General features: G+C 44.3%; 1 protein-coding gene across 1 annotated transcript in view; it reads right to left on the reverse strand.

Moving 5' to 3' along the window:
• Positions 1 to 20,831, reverse strand: part of LOC111150433 (MAP7 domain containing 2) — a 96,728-nt gene extending 75,897 nt beyond the window's left edge. Inside the window, exon 1 of the mRNA XM_022507892.1 lies at positions 20,705 to 20,831. Within this exon, the coding sequence (XP_022363600.1) occupies positions 20,705 to 20,831 (127 nt within the window). The remainder of the gene's footprint in view (positions 1 to 20,704) is intronic.
• Positions 20,832 to 27,130: the final 6,299 nt, after the last annotated feature.

Consider the following 27,130-nt stretch of genomic DNA (forward strand, 5'->3'; position numbering starts at 1 on the left):
ATCAACTGAGGAATGGATAAACAAATGTAGTCTATCCACATGATGGATGGAATATTACTCAGCCCTAAAAAGAAATGAAATTCTGATATATGCCACAACATGGATGAACCTTGAGGACATTATGCAAAGTGAAATAAGCCAGTCACAAAAGGATAAATGTTGTATGAGTCCACTTATATGAGGTACCTAGAACAAAGAGACAGAAAATAGAATATTGGTTACCAGGGATTAGGGGGAAGGCATAATGGGGAGTTACTATTTAATGGGTGTAGTTTTTGTTTGAGATGATATAAAGTTCTGGAAAAAGATAGTGCTGACTGTCACATAACATTGTGAATGCACTTAATGCCACTGAATTGTACACTTTAAAATGGTTAAAATTGTTGGGACGCCTGGGTGGCTCAGTTGGTTGGACGACTGCCTTCGGCTCAGGTCATGATCCTGGAGTCCCGGGATCAAGTCCCGCATCGGGCTCCCGGCTACGCGGGGAGTCTGCTTCTCTCTCTGACCTTCTCCTCGCTCATGCTCTCTCTCACTGTCTCTCTCTCAAATAAATAAATAAAATCTTTAAAAAAAAAAAATAAATAAAATAAAATAAAATGGTTAAAATTGTAAAGTTTATGTTATATATAATTTACCACAATAAAAAAACAATTAAAAAACTCAGGGCTCTCTAATCAATGAATCCACACTTGATAGCTGCTTCAGAGTAATATGTCAGTACAAAAAAAAAACTTCAGAAAGCGAATACCCTTTTTTGCATTACAAATATGAGGTCAGAATATTTTACATGCATTAGTCAATGTTCAGTTGATTAGGCAGTTACATTTAATGCTTACACATCCAACTTGGATCATCTGAAGGAAGGATCAAAACCATCACACCATGGATAAACATCTGTGTTTTCCTCTCTCTATTAAGTAGCCTACAACTGTTAAGATAATCCTCTCAGGGATCCTGGGTGGCTCAGTGGGTTAAAGCCTCTGCCTTCGGCTCGGGTCATGATCTCAGGGTCCTGGGATCGAGCCCCGCACTGGGCTCTCTGCTCAACGGGGAGCCTGCTTCCTCCTCTCTCTCTGCCTGCCTCTCTGCCTGCTTGTGATCTCTGTCTGTCAAATAAATAAATAAAAATAAAATCTTAAAAAAAAAGATAATCCTCTCAATCAGTGCTGGCCCATGGAACTTAATGCAATGAAAGGAATGTTCTGTATCTGTGTTGTCCAATACAGTAGCCATTAGCCACATGGGACTACTGAGTACTTAAGATGTGACTAATGCAACTGAGGAGGTAAATTTTAAATTTTATTTAATTTTAATTAATTTAAATAGCCACATGTGGCAACTGGCTACCATACTGGTCAACACAGAGTCTAAAATCCTAAACTTATAGCATACTACTCAACTCTCTTATCTTGCCAAAAGCCATGACAATTTCCACAGTTCCAGAAAGTTGAATGGTGTCTTGATCTCCAGGCCAATTTGTAGAGCAAAACATCTAGTGGTGGGTGTCGAAGAGGGACAGAGGACAAAAAATAAGAATTTTTCCTCTAGTCTCCTGTGTTCCCTGTGGAAAATGCTAACTACACAGAGAGAAGAGTAAGTTCATCTAGCACAATGAGAAAATGGACTTAGGACAAGTCTCAGACATACTTAGACAAAGAGGAAAAGGAATGCCACTGGCTGAATAAGCTCCTGCATAGGGCACAACTGTATCCTTCAAGAATTTCAATATATACATTGAGCTTGAGTGGAAGAAAAAGAACCACCATTCCTACGCAGAAAATGGAAAGTATGGCCACAGACAGGCCCCCAGTAACAATATGAATACTTGACAGTGTTGTCCTGCTAACCACAGGACACCTACATGTAAGTGATTATGAAGAGTCACACATGCACAAACACTGTCCCTCGGTCCTCCACCAGAATAACTGTGCTTATCTATGGCCTCATGGTCCATTTTATATTTCCATTTATGGTATTTTTCTGCATTAGACTTGGATTATATTAAATTAGAGAAAGCCTATCTCACCAGGTGACTAGCTCCTTGGAAGGCAAAGCCAGGATACAAATATATCAATATAAGTACACTGATACGTAGTATATATGTATTTTATAGATTTTATTTTTAAGTAATCTCTACCCCCAACATGGGGCTCAAACTTACAACCCTGAGAGCAAGAGTCACATGCTGTATGGACTAAGCCAGCCAGGGGCCCCAAAAATCTATTTTTTATATTCAAAGACGTAAGATCTGGGATCTTATACTCAATGCACAGATGATGGCCATACAACCTACCTCACGGAGCACCTATGTGCGAGACACTGCACTAAACACTTTCCATGCATTGCCTCATATAATCCTCCTGTCAATCCTGTGAGGAATTTCTGTTATTTCCCCATTTTATAAGTAAAGAAACTGAGGCTAAGAATAAAAAAGAAACTAGCTCACATCATCATAGCTACTTAGTGGCTAAACCAGTAACTGATCATATTAAGGTCTTAAATAGTAAATTCTTTGTAAATTTTTTTATTTATTTTTTTAAGATTTTATTTATTTATTTTTCAGAGAGACAGAGAGAGTACAGGCAGGCAGAGTGGCAGGCAGAGGGAGAAGCAGGCTCCCCACGGAGCAAGGAGCCCAATGCGGGACTCGATCCCAGGATGCTGGGATCATGACCTGAGTTGAACGCAGCTGCTTAACCGACTGAGACACCCAGGTGTCCCAAATTTTTTTGCATTTTTAAAATATTATTGTGGTAAGAACACTTAACATGATATCTACATTCTTTTTTTAAATTTTATTTTATTTTTTCAGTGTTCCAGGATTGTTTATGCACCACACCCAGTGCTCCATGCAATACGTGCCCTCCTACATTCTTTACATTAAGGATGTTATTTATTTATTCATGAGAGACAGAAAGAGAGATAGGCAGAGGAAGAAGCAGGCTCCCCAAGGAGCAGGTAGTCCAATCCAGGACTCGACCCCAGGACCCTGGGATCATGACCTGAGCTGAAGGCAGATGATTCACTGACTGAACCACAGCACCCCTCTTAATAAACTTGTAAATGTACAATACAATATTGTTGACTCCGCATATAGTGTTATACAGAAGATCTCTAGAACTTACTCATCTTGTTTAACTGCAACTTTATGTCTGTTGATTAGTAACTCCCCATTTCCTGCTGCCCACCTCCTGGGAACCACCAATCTACTCTTTGATTCTGTGAATTTGTCTATTTTAGATGTTTCATATATGTGGAATATATGTATATAGTATTTGTCTTTCCATGACTGGCTTATTTCATAATGTCATCAAAGGTCCATCCACGTTGTCTCATACTGCAGAATTTTCTTCCTTTTTAAGGCTAGATATGGGGCACCTGGGTGGCTCAGTCAGTCAAGCATCTGCCTCCAGCTCAGGCCAGGATCTCAGGGTCCTGGATCAAGCCCCATGTCCAGCTCCCAGCTCAGCAGGGAGTCTGCTTCTCTTGCTCTCTCTGCCTTTCCCTCTGCTTATGCTCTTTTTTTGTCTCTATCTCCCAAATGAATAAATGGAATCTTTAAAAAAAAAAAGGCTAGATAATATACCACTCTATGTATATACAACATTTTCTTTATCCATTCTTTTGTATATAGATATTTGTTAGGTTGTTTCCACATGTTAGCCCTTGTGAACAGTGTTAAAATCCCTGAGATCCTGATTTTAATTCTTTTGGATGTATACTCAAAAGTGGGATTGCTGGATCATATGGTAGAGTTCTTTTTTTTTTTTAAGATTTTATTTATTTGACAAACAGAGATCACAAGTAGGCAGAGAGGCAGGCATAGAGAGAGGGGGAAGCAGGCTCCCTGCTGAGCAGAGAGCCCGATGCAGGGCTCGATCCCAGGACCCTGAGATCATGACCTGAGCGGAAGGCAGAGGCTTTAACCCACTGAGCCACCCAGGCGCCCCCATATGGTATAGTTCTATTTTTACTTTTTTTTTCGAGAAAACTTCATACTGTTTTCCACAGCAGCTGCACTGTTGCATTTGCATTCCCACTAACAGTGCACAAAAGTTCCAATTTCTTCACATCCTCACCAGCACTTGTTGTTTTTTGTTTTTTGATAATGGCCATCTTAACAGATAAGAAGTGCTATCTCATCTGTAAATTCTTAACTGAAGAAAGAGGTAAAGAGGCTACACAATGGGTAATTTGTGCAAAGAGTTAGAGAAGGGAGACACCAATGTCACAGAAGTAAACACCAAACAAAACATCATGTAAGAAGGTTTAGGGAACTGGGCCCCACAGAAAGCCGGTTCCTTATGGAAACTGGGAGGTTTTGTCAAAAGGATGCTGAGTCGTTGTTCTGCCTGTTCACAGAGGGCAAAGCAAGAGAAGAGGCATTTAGAGGAGAGAGGTCTATATGAACATAAAGGACTTCTTGACGTATGAGGTAAGGGGTGCCCCTCCAGCCTCAAAGAATGTGAAGCAAAGATCTACTGTCTGTCCTGGAAAAATTTAACATGCACCTGCATACAGTACCCCCATGTTTTCTCTCAAGATTCCCTCCAGACCTGGAGTCAACAGAGAGGAACTCCAAAAGGCCAGGCCTTGGTCTGAGTGTGGGAAGATCAGTTCTCAGCAGGAATGCAGCCACATGACTTTTCCAAAACTCAGATACATCAGGCAGAGAGGCAAAGACATTGAGGAAGTCACAGGGACTCCATAAACATAGCCATGACTCTGTTCAGCCTATCCCAGTCCTCCCGGTATGTGTGTTGTCCACACCACCCAAGGCCCAGGCATGCCTCCATTCTGGCATGGCTGGCTTGACTGAAGATTATCTTGTGAATCACATGTGTACCTACGCAAATCGCTAAAGCTGTGACATTGTTAGTATGTCTCAACAGGGACCAATAACCCCAGCATAGGCCCAACACAGTAACTCCTACCCTGAGCTAGTATTTTTCTCAAAAGACAAACTCCTTTATTTTTTTTTAAGATTTTATTTATTCATTTGACAGAGAGAGAGAGATCACAAGCAGGCAGAGAGGCAGGCAGAGAGAGAGGGGGAAGCAGGCTCCCTGCCGAGCAGAGAGCCCAATGCGGGGCTCAATTCCAGGACCCTGAGATCATGACGCAAGCCGAAGGCAGAGGCCTAACCCACTGAGCCACCCAGGTGCCCCGACCAACTCCTTTATGATCTAAATTCTCTCAGTGACAGAGAGGTTTTCTCATGAGCGCCAAAGAAGTCCTCTGCCACATCCATAGCAACATTTTTCTCACACACGTCACACCCCACAGGGTCAAAGTAATGCCAAGCTGTAGGAATGCTGCCAACATGTTGGTGCCTGGAAAGATAAGGCTGAGGCCCTGAAACCTTATAGCTCTCATGAAACCAGGGGTGTGCCCAGCAAAGGAAGCTGGGAACAAACAAGAACAAGAGAACAGTTACTCGTATTAGAATCTTCCCAAGGGAAGCCACAATCCTGTCTGCCTTTTGTCTAATACTAATCCCTCCTTCCAGGTTTATCTCCCTAGTGTCAAGACATTTGTACCACCGCCCTGTGTCCAGTGGCATTAGAAATTCTTTTCTACTCTGGCTTCACCTTCCTCAGAAATTCCAGCCTCAAGTCTTCAAGGTGGGTTTAAGTCTACACACATTACATTCCTTGAGATCAAGAAACCCCACTCACCTTCCAGTCCTTCTGCAAGCCAGAAGCTGCAGTGTGTTGCTATACTGGAGCAGAATCGAGGGAAAAGGAAAACCAGACACTGCTAAGGTCCAAGATCAGACTCCCCAGAAGACTGCCTGCTGGAACTGCATTCCCCTCTCATTTACATATAAGGTGAAGTCATTTCCAACCAACGCCCTCAGGAGTTGAGGCCCACATTTCCTTCGACAGCATTACTCACTTATAGATTATCTATCTTGGGAAAGACAACAGCATGCAAAAGTTAGAAACCAGATTATCTGCTCTGGTACTACTTTTTATTTGGGAGAAACTCTACTTCAAGCCACAGATGGGACCATAAGCACAGGCTTTCATTTACATCTTTAGCTCTGCTCACTTCTCTATTAAAAAATGCCCTCAGTCATTACTTACCATCCAAGGAGCATCTACTGAACCAGCTACGACCTGCTGCACGAAGGATATATGGCTTGGGCAAGACAGAAGCACGTAAACAAATATTTATAATACTGTGAAGTTGCAATAATGTTGTATCACTCCAAAGAAGGACATACTGTCTGAAGGTGGTAGCTGTAGATGTACCCCCGACATTCCCATCAGAATGGCTAAAATTAAAAAGACTGACAATACCAAAAGCTGACAAAGACGTGGAGGAACTGAAACTCTGATGTTTTCCTGATGGGAATGCAAAATGGCACAGCCATGTGGTAGGTAGAATAACGCCTTCTCCCTCATCCCTGCCAAGAAGTCTAAATCCTAATCCCTGGAATCTGTGAAAATGTTACCTTATGTGACAAAAAGGCTTTTGCAGATGTGACAAAGTAACAGTTCTTGAGATGGGGAGATTATCCAGGATTTTCCAAGTGGGCCCAAAGCAATCACAGGAGAGGCAGAAGGGTGAGGGTGAGAGAGGAGATATGACGATGAAACCAGAAGTTGGAGAGAGAGATACTGGAAGATACTGCCCTGCTGCTGCCCTTGACAACAGAGGAAGGAGTGAGGAGCCATTGAATGTAGGCAGCCTCTAGAAGCTGGATGGAGAAGGCAAGGAAATGGGTTCTCACCTTACAGGCCCCAGAAAGGTTTTACTGACATGTATTATAGGACTTCTGACTTCTAGAATTATAAGATAATAAATTTAGTTGCTACAAGCCATTACATTTGTGGTAATTTATTAAAACAACAATAATAAACTGCTTCCAACTCTTTGAAACCAGTTTGGCACTACGTGCTAAAGCTAGACATATGCCTACCTTATGACCCAGCAGCTCCACTTCTAGGCATACACGAGCAATAGAAATGCTTTTGTATGGGCACCAAGAAATGTGCATAAGCATGTTCATTGCAGTTTTAGTCAAAAGAATAAGAAGCTGGAAATAACCCATGTGTTTATGAGCAAAAGAATGGATAAAACAAACTCTAGTAGTAGTCACACAATGTAATACTGCTCAGAAATAAAAGTAAATGAACTGCTGATAGATACAACATGGGTGAATCTTATAGACATAACACTGAATGAAAAAAACAGTCACAAAAGCATATACTTGGGGCGCCTGGGTGGCTTAGTCGCTTGAGTATCTGCCTTTGGCTAAGGTCATGATCCTGGGGTCCTGGGATCAAGCCCCAGGTTGGGTTCCTCGCTCAGCAGGGAGTCTGCTTCTCTCTCTGGCCCTCCACCTGCTGGTGCTCTTGCTCTCTCTCTCTCTCTCTCCCCCTCAAGTGAATGAATAAAATCTTTTTTAAAAAAGTATATACTTGATGAAAAGGTTCTGGAGATGGATGGCAGTGATGGATGCTCAACAATGTGAATGTCCTTAATGCCAACGAAATTAAAAACTGCTAAAATAGTTTTAGATTATGTATACTTTGCCATAATAAAAATGGGCATGCTACATGAATCCATTTTAACAAAGCTCAAAAATAAAACTAAACCACAGTGAAAAGAGGTGAGGGGGCACCTGAGTGGCTCTGTCAGTTAAGCGTCTGACTCGTGATACTCATGATTTCAGCTCAGGTCATGACCTCCTAGGTGGTGAAAGTGAGCCCTGTGTAGCACGCCATGCTCAGTGTGGAGTCTGCTTGAGTTTCTCTCTCCCTCTCCTCCTCTCCACCACAGTTCTCGCTCTCAGAGGAATAAATAAATCTCTAAAAAAGAGGTGAGGAAAATAGTTCCCTTTGGGGGCCACTGTCTAGGAGGGGGCATGAGGAAGCTTTCTAGGTGCTGGAAATGTTTTTTGATCTGGGTTGGTTATATAGGTGTGTAAGAAAACACTCATCAAACTATGTCTAAGATCTGTATACTTTAGTTTACAAATGCCAACCCCAAGTTTATTTGCACATGATCTGATTTACCTGCATTAACATTATCAACACCAAAACAGAAATGGGGGAGAAAAGAAAAATCTACCAAAAGTATGTGGTCAGGGAAGGCTTCAGGGAGGAAGTGAGATGTGAGACAAGTACTAAAGGACGAACATGGCAGATACAGAGAGGAAGGGAATTCTGGGCACAGGGAAGAGCATGGCCATGAGCAGTGAGGTGCGGGGGTTGTGTGTACAGAGTGTGCTGGCCAGAGAGAGGGGGCTGAAAGGTGGGCTCTAGTCTAGATCAGTAGTCTAGACTATGCTCATGCTAGGCAGATGTCAGAGGAGGTTAGGTAAGAGAGTGATAAGACGAATCCATGACAGAAGGGTGACCTGGATAGAGGGACAGAGACCTCTGAGACTCTTGTAATAATGGTCAGGCCCCAGATGACAGGTCTAACCCAGGCAATAGTGATGGGGTCATAAGAGATAAAGGGGGCAAAGGCCCTACTTGGTTGTAATGGGGGAGGTTAGGGGGAAATGTGGTAAGTCTGCTGGCTCCAAGCCTACTTGGCTGGTGCTCCCCATAACAAAAGGGTGAAGACATTGGGGCGCCTGGGTGGCTCAGTGGGTTGGGCCGCTGCCTTCGGCTCAGGTCATGATCTCAGGGTCCTGGGATCGAGCCCCGCATCGGGCTCTCTGCTCAGCAGAGAACCTGCTTCCTCCTCTCTCTCTCTGCCTGCCTCTCTGCCTGCTTGTAATCTCTCTCTGTCAAACAAATAAATAAAAAAAAAATCTTTAAAAAAAAAAAAAAAGGGTGAAGACAAACCTACCCTTCCCCTTGCCTCCTGAGATGGCAGTGGAGGAACACAGTTCTCTCAAGAGCTGGAAAGCACCAATCAGATTTCCTAGCATACCATCTTACAGACAAGCAACTGAGTTTTTCTCATGGGCCAACACCTGTGGTCACAGTTTGTAAGGAACAAGCTGGAACAAGAGAGGTGAGGCTTATCTACTTGACTGATTACATCCTAGAGAAGAGGGAACATGACTCATTCAGTGTACTGCCCAATGCCCCCAAATGCCCTCACCAACCTCACCTTCTACCACAGGGTTCTCTGGCCTAAGCCTATGGTCTCAGTCCCTGCCAGTCTCTCACTGGAAAAGTTCTCCCCACAGGCCACCCAAATCCTATATAGCTGAGGATTTGGTAATGCCTTCTAAGTCAATCCAATTTATCCTCCCACCAATCTGTATAGCCAAAAATGTGGCAGGGACAGAGAGGAGCTGGCTGATCACGGGCACCCCAGGGCCACCAGGAGCCAGAAATAAGTCTTGGGTACTAGATCCCATCATGGCCCTACAGATCTGATATGAACCACACAGGAGGTAACTTCTGGGTTCTGTACTTGATGGCTTGTGCACATCTGAGAGTGACTGAATAGCAACAACCAAATACCACAACTTGTAAAGGAGAAACCAAGAATAGATGAGTTTTAAGCAACTCGTTTAAGGCCTGAAACTTATTCCTCATTTCTGATCCTCATCTGGCAATGTTAGTCAATGTTTAGTTAACTGCACAGTCCAATTCAGGAGCCACTACCACATGTGGATATTTTAATTTAAATAATCTAAAATCAAATACAATAAAAAACTCAGTTCCTCAGTGCTCCACAGCCACATGGTGGCTGATGGCTACCATGTGGAGCAGATGTAGAACATCTCCATCCTCATGGAAAGTTCTATTAGATAGCCCTGGTCCTCGCATGTGGTATCTCCTGCTTGAACTGGCCTGATTATAAGAGGCATTCACTCTAGGAGCGTCTGGGTGGTGCTGGTGGTTAAGCATCTGACTTTTGGTTTTGGCTAGGTTTTGACATCTTGCAGTGGAGACACTGCCTTGCATCAGGCTCTCTCTCCTGTCCCTCCCCACCAGCTCTCTCTACAGTAAATACATCCTTAAAAGATTTCACTCTGAAATCTTCTACGCATTCCCAAGTGGCAAGAATCCTTTTAATTTTTAACTAATAAAGGTGAAATTATGTACCACAAAGGACATTCGGTACTCCTTAATAGAAAGGCACCAAGTCTTCTGGAGTTCCTCAGTCAAAACTGAGAGAAAGTAAAAGACAACTAAGAAATTAAAGCTAACAGGGTAGAGTTAAACAGTCCACATTCTGCTTTCTTGACCATTCTACTATAAGAAGAGCTAATCTCATCCCAGAAGACTAGGGATATGTGGAAATTAATGGACCATTAATAAGAATCAATTATTCTTTAGAAATAATTTATGACTGACAAAAACAAAATCAAGCTAAGTGGAAATTTAGGTGGGTGAGGAGAGGGAAAAAGGAAAGCAGAAAGATGTTTTGCAGTAAGAAAACTACAAGCAGAATTAATAATTTTAAGAAGAGAGCTTACAGTCTGAAGATGTAACTAAAACAGCTTGAATAATACTGCTTACCTAGCTAATGACAATGATCACTTAAATTTTGTTCATAACATGTATCTCTACTGGAGGAAAAGTCACCCAAGGGGAAGGAAAGCTTCCACTGAAGGCTATAATAATATTTCACCACCAACTGTCACCCTTGATAAGTGCTCCCGGGAACCCAACACAATTAAGGTAGAAGAGAGCAAAAACTCCTAAGAGGCAACACCACTCCCAGGCACAAGGACAGTTCCTTCTCTGGTAAGTGGAGAGCAGACTCAAGTGCTCAAGGAAGAGGACAGGAATCTTGGGAGGGGGCGGGCAGGTGGTTAAAAAATAAGCCCAGGAGAATCCCATTCTGTCCAGTTTACAGTTCGGATGGTTATTGTGAGTTAAGGGCACACACTAAGGTGTTCTGAAACGAGGACACAAAGCACTGTTTAATTAAGGACTTTAGGTGCCTGATAAAAGACTCAAGCTACAGGGGCATTTCCTGCTCTGTATTTATTTATGCCCTCCTTTGGCTTATATAAAATAGAGCAGAAATAAATAGAAAAATAGAGCTAAGGGGCACCTGGGTGCCTCAGTCGGTTAAGCTTCGGGCTCCTTGCTCATCTGGGATCTTGCTCCTCCCTCTGCCTGCTGCTGCTTCTGCTTGTGTGCACAGGTGTACTCTCTCTCTAACAAATAAATATTTTTTAGAAATGTATTTAACCCAGTTTACCCAAAATATGCTTATTTCAACAGGTAATTAATATAAAGAACTACTCATAAGAGATCTCACAATGTATTCTTTGCACTGAGTCTTTCAAAACCAGTATCTATTTTATGCTTTCAGCACGTTTGGGCTGGTCACATTTCAAGTACTCAGGAGCCAAGTGGGACCAGCGGCTAGCATATTGGACAGGACTCACTGATTTAGACTATTTCCATCATGGCAGAAAGTTCTTCTGCTGCAGGAATGACACCATGGTCCCAAAAGGTACAATGGTATTGAGTGCTGTCGAGAATGGTATGAATGTGTGTTGTGGTATTCAGTCCAACGTGGGTAGGCATAATGGAAATGGGAAGTTGCTTTGATAAAATGGTCTCCCCTACAATAAGGCAAAACAGGCTTAATCGCCAGGCTCCTGAAAGCAGCAGCAGCATTTGCTTTCTCCAACGTGGCCAAGTGGTAAGGTCCTCACACAAAGTGTTGTCTTGGTGACTTGACAGGTGGTGGAAAGAGGGTGGGTCTGACTTTATGATAATTATTAAGCTGTTCTCAATGGAAAGCATGGTAGGACATTGCTAGAAAGATGGGAGGAGACAGCAGTATTAACTAGCTCAGGATCTCCCAAATTCAATGTCAGGGTCCTGTGGGGAATCCACTGGGTTAGGATGGGCTCTGTGAGGTCAGGTCTGGTCATTTACACCAGAGTTGGTATTGTGTCTTCCTAGTACCAGTTTACAGAAGTCACTTGCTCATTATGATCAACAAGTTCCTAATGGTTGACGGGACAGACTCTGGAGACCACATTACTGGGCAGTTCCAGTGAATTCACAGGCTGGTCCCATCCCTATGTCCTGGGTTTGATTATGTGAGAGAGCTGGCACTGGCTATAAAGGGACTTCGCTGGGCAGGGCTGGCTAGCCAGCACTCACTTTCAGGGCCTGCAGGACAAATCCCTGCCCAGACTAAGTTGTCTTCCTCCTGAGCAGCTGGTCCTTCTCTGTTTTTGACATCAAGTCTTTAACTCCTGGTTGGCTAGTCTGGGTGGCTCAGTCAGTTAAGTGGCCTACTCTGGATTTCAGCTTGGGTCATGATCTCAGGGTCCTGTGATAGAGCCCTGCATCAGGTTCCCTGCTCAGTGGGGAGCCTGCTTGAGGATTCTCTCTCTGTCTCTCTGGCCCTCCCTCCACTTGCATTCTCATTCTCTCTCAAATAAATAAATAAGTCCTAAAAAAAAATTAACTATTGGCTTAGCAAGTCCACCAGTGTAGAACCTGGGTTGCTGTGGTAGATATACTGGCTTAACTTCCTTCTTAGTGCTATTTTTTCAAAAAGATTTTATTTATTTATTTGAGAGAGGGAGAGAGGCAGAGGGAGAAGCAGGGAGCCTGACATGGGGCTCAATCCCAGGACCCTGGGATCATGACCTGAGCCAAAGGCAGATGCTTAACTGAATGAGCCCCCCAGGTACCCCTGAATAAACTGTATTATATTAATTTCACCTTTCTCTTTTTTACTTTTTCAAATGTAGCTGTTAGAAAATTTAAGATTATATATACCTCTAGCATTCTATTTGTATTATCCAGCACCAACCCATACTATTATTTTTTCTTTAAACTGAGTTCTTTTCATTTTCTACTCATTCTGAAAAATAATCATGAAATTACAGTTTGATGTACTAGTTATATTTTTATAATACCACTTAAAAAATCCACACAACTATTAGCCTAAAATTGAAAAGATAAATCTATCCATGTGTAACCTAAAACCCTCTTGTGTATCACACCCTTTGGGAAATGCTGGCCCAGGGCAGAGCTACTCAGAGTGTGGCCCATGGATGGGTGCCAGTCTCCTTATTTTCTGTTATCATTTAAAATAAGGACATAAATTGAGAGCATGCATTTAGAAACATTTATAGCAATTTGACAGACTAATCTAATATCTAATCTAATATCCATTGATACCGTGGAATCTAATATCTTATCTAATATTTAAAAATCAGGAGTTATATCTTCCATGTCCTTCCTTTACATTCTATTTTTCTAGTAAGTCTTTTTTATTTTATTTTGCCAAGATATGGGTCAATAACAAACTGGGAATCAGAAACAAAAAACAAACTGATCACCAGAATTAGTTTGAGACACACTGGCTTAAAGTGTAAGAGAATCTTCCACAGGCCTTCTGCAGTGATGACCCAAGAACTGCAGTCCTCAGTCATACCCAACAGTCTCCTAAGACAGAAAAGTGTACTAAGGTGATTTTTCAGAGCCCAACAATGAAGGCTGGCATAGAGAGAGTAGGAAGTTAATTCCTGGCAAGTCAGAAATCCTGTTAAATGGAAACTTTCTTCCTCTAAGCATTTTAATCTATAAAATTTTTGCTATTGGGGCGCCTGGGTGGCTCAGTGGGTTAAGCCTCTGCCTTCAGCTCGGGTCATGGTCTCGGGGTCCTGGGATTGAGCCCCGCATCAGGCTCTCTTCTCAGCGGGGAGCCTGCTTCCCACTCTCTCTCTGCCTGCTGCTCTGCTTACTTGTGATCTCTCTCTCTGTCAAATAAATAAATAAATAAAATCTTTTAAAAAAAATAAAAAAATAAAATTTTTGCTGTAATTCTAAGAAATGTGGGTCATTACCTTTGAGGAGAAAAACTGTATACAAAGGAAAAGGCACACAAAATCCTTATATAACGTGGACCTAGAGTACTGAGTTAGATCTTGAGACGGGTACAGAAGATGTGTCAGCTGGAGTTACAGCAAGCCGGGAGCTCGCTTGGAGTGTTTGCGAGAAGAGTTTGTTTTCATCTACCTGGGAAGGCACATGTGGCATGAAGGCAAAAAATACTTAACTCTGGAGTCAAACGCACTGCCTTGCCACTTAACTGTATGACCTTGAGCAACTTACCTACGCTCTCTTACATTCAGCATACTCACCTGTTGCAGTAGAGAATCTCCAAAAAAGGAGATTCATCCTCTACCAGCGGGTGCTTGCCACTCTTGAAATCACGAGGTGGCGTCTGGCTCCCTCCCCTTGAATTCGGCTGGCCTTGTGACTTGCTTTCACCACTGAATGCAGGAAAAGTGACATTCTGGGACTTCCAAGCCCAAGCCTTAAGAGAAGTGGCAACTTCTGCTTCCGCGACGCTGAGAGAAGTCCAGGACTGACTCCCCGTGATTAGCTACCAGGCCCGTGACAGGCTATGTTGCCCAAGTGAGCTCCCAGCTGACAGCAACTCCAGCTGACACCACATGGAACAGAAAAACCACTCAACTGAGCCCAACCTACCCCTAGAATCGTGAGAAATAATAAGTTTGAAATGATTTGCTACACAGCAATAGAGAATTGAAACATCTCTAAAATGAGGATAGGGGTGCCTGGGTGGCTCAGTGGGTTAGGCCGCTGCCTTTGGCTCAGGTCATGATCCCAGGGCCCTGGGATCGAGTCCCGCACTGGGCTCCTTGCTTGTCAGGGAGCCTGCTTCTCTCTCTGCCTCTGCCTGCCACTCTTCCTGCTTGTGCGCTCGCTCACTCTCTCTCTCTCTCTGACAAACAAATAAATAAATAAATAAAATCTTTAAAAAATAAAATAAAATGAGGATAGAAACAGAAAAACAGTGTAAAGAGTGGCTGTAAGGAATAAAATAAAATAATGTATGACAAGTGCTTATAATGGTGCTTGGCACCTAAGTGCTCAACAATTAGCAGCTGTTAGCCTTTGAGGAGCTAAAATGAACACATGTGTGGTGTGTAACTGCAGGCTGTCTGGGAGGGGGGTTACAGTCAGGTTCCACCGCCTTGTAGGCCCTGAGCAGCAGAATGCACAGAAGGTGGAAAAGCAAGACTTTGTGGTGAAACAAGTATTGGACCTGAAAGATGGAGATCGCAGAATGATGGTTTCTAAACCTCTGACACACGGACACCCACCCAAGGACTGCTGCGCAAGAACCGTATGTGTCTGCACCAAAGGCTGAAGACTGCCGTGGCACAACTGCAGAGGTCTCTACAGAGAGTAGACAGGTGGCTGCCCGCACCTGGGGGGAGGGCGGTGAGGGGGAATGGGGAATGACCGCTGATGGGTATGGGCTTCTCTGTGGGGTGATGAAAATGTTCTAAATTTGGCTGTGGTGACAGCTGTACAACTCTGTGAAAATACAGAAAATCACTGAATTGTGCATTTTATTTTATTTTATTTTTTAAAGATTTTACTTATTTATTTGACAGAGATCACAAGTAGGCAGAGAGGCAGGCAGAGAGAGAGGGGGAAGCAGGCTCCCTGCTGAGCAGAGAGCCCGATGTGGGGCTCGATCCCAGGACTCAGGGATCATGACCTGAGCCAAAGGCAGAGGCTTAGCCCTCTGAGCCACCCAGGTGCCCCTGAATTGTGAATTTTAAAAGGATGAAATGTATAGTATATAAACAATGTCTCACAAAGTTACTACTATATAGTAAAGTAAAAATGAAGAGGGTGGAGATGACAAAGGAGCAAGAAGCATTCCATAGGGTTGTTTGGCGCTAAAAGATGCCAGCCTATTCGGCATCAAGAGGAAAAGCAGGTATTTGCAGACAGTGAATGAACTCAGCACCAGCCAAGAGCTGTGGACCCTGAAGACAGACCCTGCTCTTCCAAAGGATCATGGGAATTTGGCACGGCTGTCTGATGGCTGTGCAGCTCAATCATATCTGGCTTCCTTCTGCTTAAGCCACATCCTGAACTCTGCTAATCACACAGCTTTTAAAAAGAGGAAAACTTCCTCGGCAAAATGATAACAAAAATGCTTCCTGAAAGAAAAGCAAATAAAGGCCTACATTCGGACAGACCCCAGAGGTGGATGAGGGGGATCCCAAAGCTTAGCCACCCCAGAGCCTCAGGTGTCAACTCCACATTTGAAGGAGGTCCCCTGAGATGTGAGATGGGCAGTGGGCAATCTCTTCCAGGCCACAGTCTCCCCAAAGCAGCTACCCCCAACCACAGCCACTTCCTGGGCAAGTTTTCAAATCCTCGGACTGCTGCCAGAGCTAATGCAGTGCACCAGCAGTCCCCCCAAACCAGGCAGTATCATCTTCAGCATTATCCTAGGAGCTGAGCACATTCTGAGTTATATCCTGTTAAATCTTCCCAACAAGGCCCACCAGACTGTGCACCAACATCTCCCAGAAGTCCCCATCTCTTCTTGCTCAAATCAACCCTGAATATCCTTGTTTTGTAAGTCAATCCATATAATTCCGACAAAAGATGAGATGTTCTTTAAAAAAAAAAAAAAAAAACTACTCCAGAAGATGGGGCAGCTGAATAAGAGGATAACATCTTTTAATCCTGGAGAGGAAGAAGGGCTAGAAATAGAAATGAAAGACTGACTACTTGTGTCACCAGTGTTGGGACATCAGTAGAGAAACCGCTGATGGTCAAGCAGACTTTCAGTGATTTGCCTTGAAGGTCCTACCAAGTCCAAGTCCCACAGTGCCATCACTAAACAAGGCCAGAAGCCCCAGATCAAACACAACTTTGTGTCTTTCCCTCATGACCTGTGGATCCTTCCTAATGCCGAGAGGACCTGAGATGTTTAATATGCATGCACAAACTCAACTTGCTCTTCTTAGATCCAAGCAGTTTTATTTTTTTTAAGATTTTATTTATTTGACAGAGAGCGCGCGCACGAGCGCACACAAGCAGGGGGAATGGCACACAGAGGGAGAAGCAGACTTCCCGCTGAACAGGGAGCCAGATGTGGGACTCAATCCCAGGACCCTGAGATCATGACCTGTGCCAAAGGCAGATGAGGTCCAAGCAGTTTTAGAATCCAAGTGTTCAGGATGCCTGGCTGGTTTAGTTGGTGGAACATGCAACTCTTGGTCTTAGAGTTGTGAGTTTAAGTCCCATATTGGGTGTAGAGATTACAGAAAAGTCTTTTATAAAAAAAGAACTGAGCATTCTAGTCTTAAATACAATTTTGGAAAAAGATGAAGAATTCTGATTTCTTGGGGACCTACTCCCAGCCTTTCCTAAGAAGCCCCACCCTACTTTGGCCCCTGCAGGAGGGTCTCCTCACCTTCCAGTGTGCACCCCTACTTTCTCCTGATCTAGGGCAGGGGATGGAAAATTTCCAAGTGGAGGGGCACCTGGGTGGCTCAGTGGGTTAAAGCCTCTGCCTTCAGCTCAGGTCATGATCCCAGGGTCCTGGGATCAAGCCCCACATCGGGCTCTCTGCTCAGCGGGGAGCCTGCTTCCTCCTCTCTCTCTCTCTGCCTGCCTCTCTGCCTACTTGTGATCTCTGTCTGTCAAATAAATAAATAAAATCTTTGAAAAAAAAAAAAAGAAAATTTCCAAGTGGAAGGACAAAAGGGAACCTCATTCTTTGTCAGAGCAATGCTCTCCTTACCAGGGAACAATGGGGAAATGAGTTCAACTCAATAAACAACATTCACCCATCAAATGTACCAGAAAACTCAAGAGGTCTTAGGAAACATGTTTTGTAATTCCACTACCACAAACTCCACCAACACACCGCTTCAGTCCAATTCATGAATATTTACTGCAAGCTGGACCCAGTGTAGCTGCTCCCAGCATAATGCAATTGTTAAACATCAGTTTTAGACTTACTGTGTACCTGTACCAGGTGGCACTGAGAGAGGCACCTATAACCTAGACCTAGACCTTGTTTTCAAGCTGATGTTATAATAGGAAGTAACTGTTAACCGGCTTGAGTACTTACTGTATGTCAGCCACTGCTTTACAGATACTAATTCCTTCTTCAGAGCAGTGCTTCTGTCTCCCACGTTATTCTTAAGCCCATTTTAAAGGTGAGAAAACTGAAGGTCAAGATATCAAATAATTTTCCTGACGTGAGACTGAGGAAAGTGGCGAGGTGGCATTCACCCCCAGGCCTTCTGCGGCTCAATCTACTCAGCTCCAGCACAGCAGTAGCCACCAGCACTGGGTCTGGCTTACCGGGGGCACTCAGGGATGCCTGCTGAGAGGAGCTGGCTGGCTAATGTAAGAGGCAGAATGATAGTGTTTCGCTGAAGGTGCCACAGGCACAGACAAGAGGAAGTTCCTTAATTCTGACTAAGAGGAGCCTAGAGTAAGTGAACCCTGGAATGGGAAAACGTAAGAAGGGGGCATTTCAGGCTGAGGGGAGCACAGGATCTGTGTAACATCGAAACCGTCTGACAGCTGAGATCCAGTGATTCTATCTATTGGCTAAAGGTATTTAAGCAGATCCAAGCAACAGGGGCTTGCTCGTCACTAAACAGTGCCTATAACAAAGCCCTAGAAAGAACAGTACATTTGCTAATTTCCATCCTGCGGGTGAATAAAGGGAAAGAAACAAAGGCATCACTGGTGGATAATGGGAATGCACAGGATTCCAATATTGGAAGAACCTGTTGTTAAAGGAAACCACCAGAGGCATTCCCTAGTCACCTTCTACATCAGCTCTGAAAAGCACTCATCAATTCGTATCACCTAGATGTGCGGGCTGAATCTCATTAAGAATGGATCCCAAAAGATAAGGCCTCTGGGTAACCAAGAATGATCAGCACCCCAGATGGATTATAATAAAACCTCAATAATCCAGATTTTACTGAGAATGACATTATTTTTCCAAGTATCTGGCCTCACTAGCACTCAAAAGAACAAACCATGGTACTACCTGGTCCCTAAACTGAACACTCCCAATTTTTCCACACCAACCGTAATGCATGTAAGTGTAGTATTTTATTTTATTTTTAAAGATTTTATTTATTTATTTGACAGACAGAGATCACAAGTAGGCAGAGAGGCAGGCAGAGAGAGGAGGAAGCAGACCCCCTGCTGAGCAAGAGAGCCTGATGCAGGGCTCAATCCCAGCGTTCTGGGATCATGACCTGAGAAGGCAGAGGCTTTAACCCACTGAGCCACCCAGGCGCCCCGTAAGTGTAGTATTTTAAACCTTCACATGTCTTTCTATGGTTCCAATTTCAAGTAAAGGAAAACAGCTTTAAGCTAATCTTAAAATCAGTAGAGAATGCATTAAATGGTTCTACAATAAAGTTCCCCACTAGAGCTTAGTAGATTGCCCCTTTATTAAGTTCCTTCAAAGAAATTTAAATCTCACAGATAAACAGCAAGCCCAACCAAAAAGCTCCTCCCTGCCCTTAAAACGTGGAAATAACCTATTATTTAAAGTCCCAAATAAAACTGCAAACTTCAACAACCTTTTTGATATTTTCTTCTGCTAGGTCTCCCTCCCTCAAGGCTGATTGTGATGGGTGGGTTGGTTAGTGGGTTCTGGGTTCTTCCCTAGCAGACATATCTGAGTTTCTCAAAGTAAGCAAAAAGAATGAAAACAGAAGTGTACATATTTATAGTATTTATATCACTAACGTGTGATATTGGTTAAAATCTGCCTTAAAAAAATGCATGATGAAAAACGCATACTGGGAAAGACTTAAGCCACCTCCTCCTATGAACGATGTAAATGAAGGCCCAATCAGAAAATACCTCCCACCCACCACGAAAAGCACGTTTTAAGTGAATAATGACTATTTCTCTTGATTTCTTTCCCTTCCTTGGTTCACTTCATATAAAATATTCATATCTTCACTATGCGATAATTCTTCGAATCATATACTTAAATTAAGATCTGCGCCTTTGTAGCATGCACGTTATACTACAGTAAAAAATGTTTAAAAATAGGTCACATTAACTTAAAAAAAAAAAAAAAGGTGTTGCCAGGAAAAACAGCAGGAAATCGGTTTCCCAGCTGCCTGCACCCCCGCACTACCTGCAACCACTTTACAGAACGTCGAAGACGCGAGACCTGCTTATCGAAAATTCTGCCAAATGTCCTCAAAATTTCTCCCTGCTTCGCTCATTTTTGGGCAGCCCGTCTGGGCACCAGCACTCCATAGCTCCTAGCAGTTGCAGCCTCGCGGGCTGGGAGACGCGGGGGTCGCGCTGCCACTTGAGGGGGCCTGCGGGAGAGCCCTGGGCAGCGCAACCGAGGCCTGCGGGAGCGCCCGCGGGTGGTGGGAGAATCCGGCCCGGGGCTCGCGCCCGCCGGCACTTCTTCCGCCCCTGCCAGTAGGTGAAGTGCCGGATCTGCCCCAGGATGCCGCGAAGCATGAAGCCGGGCCACCTTCAGGGCCGGCTGCAGCTGCCGCTCGCGCGCATTTCCCAAGACGCAGAGTGGGCGAGTGCGCAGGCCCCGGCGACCCCTGGAGCCCGCTCAGCCTTTCCCAGTGCCCCCCACGCCGGCTGCTCCCTGAGAGGGGGCCGGCCCCCCGGAGCCCCTCGGGCATCCAGCGTGGGCCCAGACTCCCCACACCAAACATACTTGCCACCCACCCTAAGCCACCCCCAACTGCACCCACTCACTCAGGCCACCTGAGAGGGGCCCCTGCCACCGGCACCGCGAGCGTCGCGGCCCTGGATACCGTGCCTAGTTGACCATGGGCCGGGAGAAGGGCGTTTAGCCCAGCACCGCGCTGCGTCCCCGCCCCGCGCGCTCCAGAGCCGCTGCCCTGCGCGGCCCACGGAGGGTCCGCCCCGCCCCCCCGGGGGGTACCTGAAGCCCCCACGCGCCCGCCGCACCCCCGGCGCCCTACCTGAAGGTCGGTGGTTGGGCGGGGAAGTCCGCACGGCGCCTGACTCGGCCATCTTCCCGGGGAGTGGGGATCCCCGCGTAGCCCCCTCCGTCCCGCTTCCAGCCCCGCAGCCGCCACCGCGCTCCATCCGGACGCGCGGGCTGCACAGGCGCACTGCCGGAACCGCCGCGCCGCACCGGACCCGCGCGCACCCGCACGCGCACGCGTCCTCCTCACACAGCGTGCGCACACGGCGTGCACGTGCGAAGTGAGCGCCGGTTCTCACGCCGCGCACGCGCACCTGTGAGGGGCACACAGGCCCTCACAGCGCACAGGCAGGCGGCGTGTACATGCAGCATGCGCACTAGTTCTCACAGCACGCGCACGAACTGCGCGCACTTTCGATGTGCACACCGGTCTCCAAGCATACACGGCGTGTACATAATTCCTCATAGACTGCTTACATGTAGTGTGTACACACCAGTGTTAAACGCACCTCCCCACAGTGTGTGCACCCTCAAAGCACTGTATACATAGGATGAAGTTTCTCACATTGTGCACGCATCCTCAAAGAGCTGCGAACACAGTGCACATATACCACGTGCACACACGTGTTCACCCAGCGCGCACGTGTTCTCATACACCGTGGGCACACGTCCTCACACAGCCTGCTTACGTTCACACACACGAGGCGTCCACACACATTCAAGCTCAGTCCTGCAGCTCTGGAAACAGTTCCTAGCTAGGGCCTCAGGCAGGCGCCACTGGTGTCGACACCTGATGGACCCTCCCGCCAAGCACATGCAGGTTCCAGTTCTCAAGGTGGATGGGCAGCCGGTGCTAGGTTCTCCCTCAGCCCAGCCAAGACGTGCACCACCCCGGACAGGACTACGGTAAGCTCACTGGTCAACCTCCCAGGCAAGGCAGGGGCATGTAGTCGTAGGAACCATGGTTCCTTTTTTCCTGGGGGGAAAATAATGCCCAGTTGAGAAATCTCTGCGAGGACCTCTCTCTCTCTCTCTCTCTTTTTTAAGATTTTATTTATTTGACAGAGATCACAAGCAGGCAGAGAGGCAGGCAGAGAGAGAGGAGGAAGCAGGCTCCCCGCCGAGCAGAGAGCCTGATGCAGGGCTTGATCCCAGGACCCTGGGACCATGACCTGAGCTGAAGACAGAAGCTCCAACCCACTGAGCCACCCAGGCGCCCCAGGACAACCTCTCTTTGAAGAAACTGTTAAACGTGTAGTAGCCTCGGGAGTGGAGGTCATGAGCATCTCACCTTCTCAAAGACATACATACTGAAAAAGATGTCTGCATTACGCCAGTTCAAGCTTCCAGGTGTTTACTCAGGTACAGCCTGCCAAGTGATAACTGATCTCAGTGGGGCCCCAGGCTGCACATTTCTCTGTTGGACAGTGACCAGCCCTCTGAGGTTTTAACTCCCACCCCTGGGGGAGGGAGAAATGCCTGATTAAAACACGGAATTAAGCTGAGTACGAGTACAAGATTTTTATTGGGGATGATAAAAACATTCTAGAATTAGATTATGTGATGGTTGACTCCATAAGTATACTAAAAACCACTAAATTTTACATTTTAAATGGGCGAACTTCAAAATATGTAAGTTATACGAATTTTAAAAAACCCACCAAAGTCGAACCCTCAGGAACCTGCATCTGAATTAGTAGTGAAAAGCTTGGAGAGTCCCTTTGTGGCAGAAAAACATGATGAACGTGTTGGTGGCACTCCCAAAGGTGCACAGGGAATAGGGTGTGACTGTGGCGAGAAAGCCAGAAGGGGACTTTAGACAGAAATGAGCAGGAAAGCGGGCAAGTGCAAGCCGGTCCCTTGGCTATTAAAAAAAAAAAAAAAAAGTTTCTAACCCAAGTAAGATTGAGCCAAGTTAATTAGGGCATGGGAGCCATCTTCACTGCCCCCCCACCCCCATTTTCCCTTAGAGACCTTGGGTAGTAGTTCATAATTAATCCAACTCTTCAGCGTTTGTCTTGCTGACATGCCCGAATAGCATTTCATCTTGGTTTCATTCTATTTTTTCCTTTCTATTCCCACTTCCATTCCTCCAGTCATAGGCACTTCACTATTTTATTTTTGTAGCTCTATTTTCTAAATATATAGTGTTGTGAAGATATGCATGGTTTTAATTTATATAAATGATATTACACAATAGCTATCACTGTATTTCCTTGCTTGGAATCGTCAACATCTATTCATTGCAGCTGTATACAAATCAGAAATATATTAGTCATTCATTCTGGTTTACTTTTTTAAAATGTATTTATTTATTATGTATAGAGAAAGAGAGCCCACAAGCAGAGGGAGGGACAAAAGGAGAGGGAGAATCCTTCAGCAGACTCCTGGCAGAGGACAGAGCCGAAGTCCAGAGCAGGCAGCTTAACCGACTGAGCCACCCACATGCTCCTTGGTTGCCTATTCAATCCTTGCCCATCTTTTTATTGGTCTACTTATCTTCTTCCTGTTTATTTCCATTTTTTTTTTAAGGATTTTATTTATTTGACAGAGGGAGAGAGAGTGCACAAGCAGGGGGAGTGGCAGGTAGAGGGAAGGGAAGCAGGCTCCCCGCAGAGTACGGGGAGCCCGATGTGGGACTTGATCCCAGAACCCCAGGATCATGACCTGAGCCAAAGGCAGACGCTTAATGACTGAGCCACCCAGGTGCCCTTCCAAAACTTGTGTTTTGTTTTGTGTTTTTTTTTTAAGATTTATTTATTTGAGAGAGAGAGAGAGAGAGAGAGAGAGAGAGAATGAGCATGAGAAGTGGCAGGGTCAGAGGGAGAAGCAGACTCACTGCTGAGCAGGGAGCCTGATACGGGACTCGATCCTGGGACTCCAGGATCCTGACCTGAGCTGAAGGCAGTCGCTTAACCAACTGAGCCACCCAGGTGTCCCCCAAAACTTGTTTTAAAAATAACCTCTACACCCAACCTGGGGCTTGAATTCATGACCCCAAGATCAAGAGTGGCATGCTCTACCAACTGAACCAGCCAGGCACCCCCAAGTTTTTCAGAACTTTTTACATTTTTACTTCCTAGTGCAAATGTAATATAGGCAACAGTTTTCCTCGAAAGGACAAGTTCACTTGTGGGTTATAACCACGGATATTGCTGTATTAGAAATTTAAGAAATATTTAGTATTAATCCACTAACCTGATGCTGTAATATAACATACTTCTAAAGAAAAGTAACAACAAAAATATTAACAGTGGCATTTTCACATCTCTGCAAATCTCTTTACAGTTTGGCTTAATAGTGGAGTCTCAGATCTACTTTTCTATTTAATGTGTTGTAGTATGTTCTTTTGGTTAAAACAGGAATGTAGTTGGAAAAGGGAGAAACATTCTCATAGCCCCTTCAGGTAACTGTATGTTCTTTTGATACTACACCCAATCTTGACTTATGGTAATTTCTTCAAGGTTAGCAGCAATGTGGAATGTAAAACTGAATCAATATTCTTTCCATTCTGTTACATTAAAATCCACTGATCACTTAGAAAATACTGGTTGATTCAGCTATGAAGATCTTCCAAATGTCAACACCTTTAATATTAAAGTCATTCATCAATACCATCACTAATCTCTCAAATCTTTACTGTGAAGTTGTAAAGCTATTGATCCTAGTTTTTCAAAACTTCTAATTTTTGCTTAAAAAGCTTAAATCTTATTAACACCAACAAATTCTGCCAGTTCCCTTGGGGCAACAGCCTCATCTCATTCATTTTGGAGAAAATGTTAACCACAAACCCAGGTTTGTCAGTCAAGTAAAAATAGTGTTCCATGAAAAACAGTGGCTAATACAGCTTGCAACTCAATCACACAAGGGTTTTTCCTCGACAACTATTACACTGTTCACAGTATGTAGAAGTGCTTTATGTAGCACTTTCTACTTTGTCACATGCAATATTAAAAAGGTGTGTACTCAACAGCTGGATTTAATGAGATTAATAAAATTTATTGCTACTCAGGGGCATTCTTAAGTAAAACTGGCTTTAAAAAGATTTTAGAGCGTGCATACAAGCAAGCACAAGTGAGGGGGCAGAGGGATAGAGAACCTGAAGCAGACTCAGACTACAGAGCCCAATGCAGGGCTTGAGCTAACAACCCTAAGACCATGACCTGGGCCAAAACCAAGATTCGGACGGTTAATCAACTGTGCCACCCAGGTGCCCTATAAAATTAGCTTTTTAGGGGCACCTGGGTGGCTCAGAGAGTTAAGCCTCCGCCTTTGGCTCAGGTCATGGTCTCAGGGTCCTGGGATCAAGCCCCACATCAGGCTCTCTGCTCAGCAGGGAGCCTGCTCCCCGCCCCCGCAACCCCGCCCTCTGCCTACTTGTGGTCTCTGTCAAATAAATAAAAATAAAATCTTTTTTAAAAAGTTGGCTTTTTAAAAAGACTGAGTTTCTGTATTTGCTTCTGGTAGATAACCTTTCTTTTTTTTTTTTTTTTTTTAAGTTTTTTTTGACAGAGAGAGATCACAGGTAGGCAAAGAGGCAGGCACAGAGAGAGGGGGAAGCAGGCTCCCTGCTGAGCAGAGAGCCCGATGCGGGGCTCGATCCCAGGACCCTGAGATCATGACCTGAGCTGAAGGTAGAGGCTTAACCCACTGAGCCACCCAGGCGCCCCTGGTAGATAACCTTTCTTAACAAAAGTTATTCTTACATTTCTAAGGTATTTTAAAATAAAAACTATGCATTGATTTTTATTAAATTTGCAAAAATCCAACTAATTCTATACCTGATATTCCAGTGGATCAAATGAGCAATGGAGTATCAGGTATAGGGACTTAACTCAGATTTTGTCTCTACTTTTTGATCTGCTCATTATCAAGTTGTAAACTGAACAAAGCCTGGATTCAAACAGAAAAGACATTTTTATTTTTAATTAATTTATTTTAAAAATATTTTATTTATTTGACAGAGAGAGAGCATGAGCAGGGGGAAGGAGCAATGGGAGAGGGAGAAGCAGATTCCCTGTTGAGCAGGGAGAATGATGCAGGAGATGCAGGACTTGATCCCAGGACCCCGGGATCATCACCTGAGCTGAAGGTAGATGCTTAACTGACTGAGCCACCCAGACACCCTGAAAAGACATTTTTAAAAAAGTGAGCAAGCTTGGGGGGGGGGGTGGTGGTGGTGTAAACAAGTTGACCAGAGGGTATCTGCTTCATCCATGGGTCTCTGTAGTACAAAAATTAAAGTCTGTTGAATGTGATTTTGGCAATTTGAGGTCATTAAGGAGAAGTGATCTACCATTCGAAAACATCTTCTGCATAGGTTTGTAACAAACTCACTCACCCACAAAATGCAACCCCATATTTGAAGTCTGAATGTATTCATTCAAATCAAACAACCAAAAACAGAAAAATAAAACATGAAGTATACATTTTCCCTCAATCACGACTGGTTTTCAGAAGAGCATCTTCATGAACTTAAGTTTAAATAGTTAAAAAAAAAAAAAAAAGGTCAAACAGTTCGTAAAGAATCAACTGCATACGGTTAAAAGTTATTTCATATTTTATTTTCTAATTGTAATAGTTTGCATCCATTTTTTTACATAAGTCCAAACCTCCAAATCAGTCAATACTAATTAGCTGTCATGAATCTATATAGTAAAAGGACTCATTAGACTTAAGAAATGAAATATGACCAGAGCTATCAATATTAATAACTACAAACTTTCTCTAAAGAAATATAGAGTAGTTGGTATTTTGCAAAACATCCCTCTTTAAGCAATTTAGAGACTTGTTAGTCTAATGCTGAATTAAATGAGGGTGGTAACAATTATTTTAAATATTTTATCAACATGAATGTATGAATATATATATTCTACAAGTTTCTTTTATTATAGGAACTAAAGACTATAAGTGAAATGGTAAATAGAGAATATAAAAGATGTGCATATTTGATCTTATACAGTCCTGGGTACTGCGTGAAAAGCAGCAGACACTGCACTAGGTGCAATACACATTCGGAGACGTAATTAGTCAGTCCCCCGCCAATTCTGCAGGTACTATTCTCATCACCTCCATTCTTACGGTAAGGAGCCTGAAATTCACACAAGTGAGAGAAGGTGCCCGTGGTCACCTGCAGGTTAAGGGCAAAGTGGGGGTTGGGGCACAGGCCTCCTGACCACAGGGCCCATGCTCTCTTCACTCTCTATCACACTGCCTCCTAAGTTCCCAGCAGCTGTGGGGGGGAGAGAAGACCCACTCCAATACTTTCCAAATTCCTTGGTTGTTCACTCTGTACCTGAGGAGTTATCTCAACGCAGCTGTATGAATATTTTGTTCTTTTCTGAGTAGGAAGAAATAAGCAAAGATAAAAAAAGCAAGGATAAAAAGAACAACAGTTTATGGTAAATAAAAAACACAAAAGTGGTGTGTAAAAGTTCATGGGAATCCAAACAGTATAAAT

The sequence above is a fragment of the Enhydra lutris genome, unplaced genomic scaffold (genome assembly GCF_002288905.1).
Source record: "Enhydra lutris kenyoni isolate GAN:26980312 unplaced genomic scaffold, ASM228890v2 scaffoldscaffold23, whole genome shotgun sequence".
Taxonomy (NCBI): domain Eukaryota; kingdom Metazoa; phylum Chordata; class Mammalia; order Carnivora; family Mustelidae; genus Enhydra; species Enhydra lutris.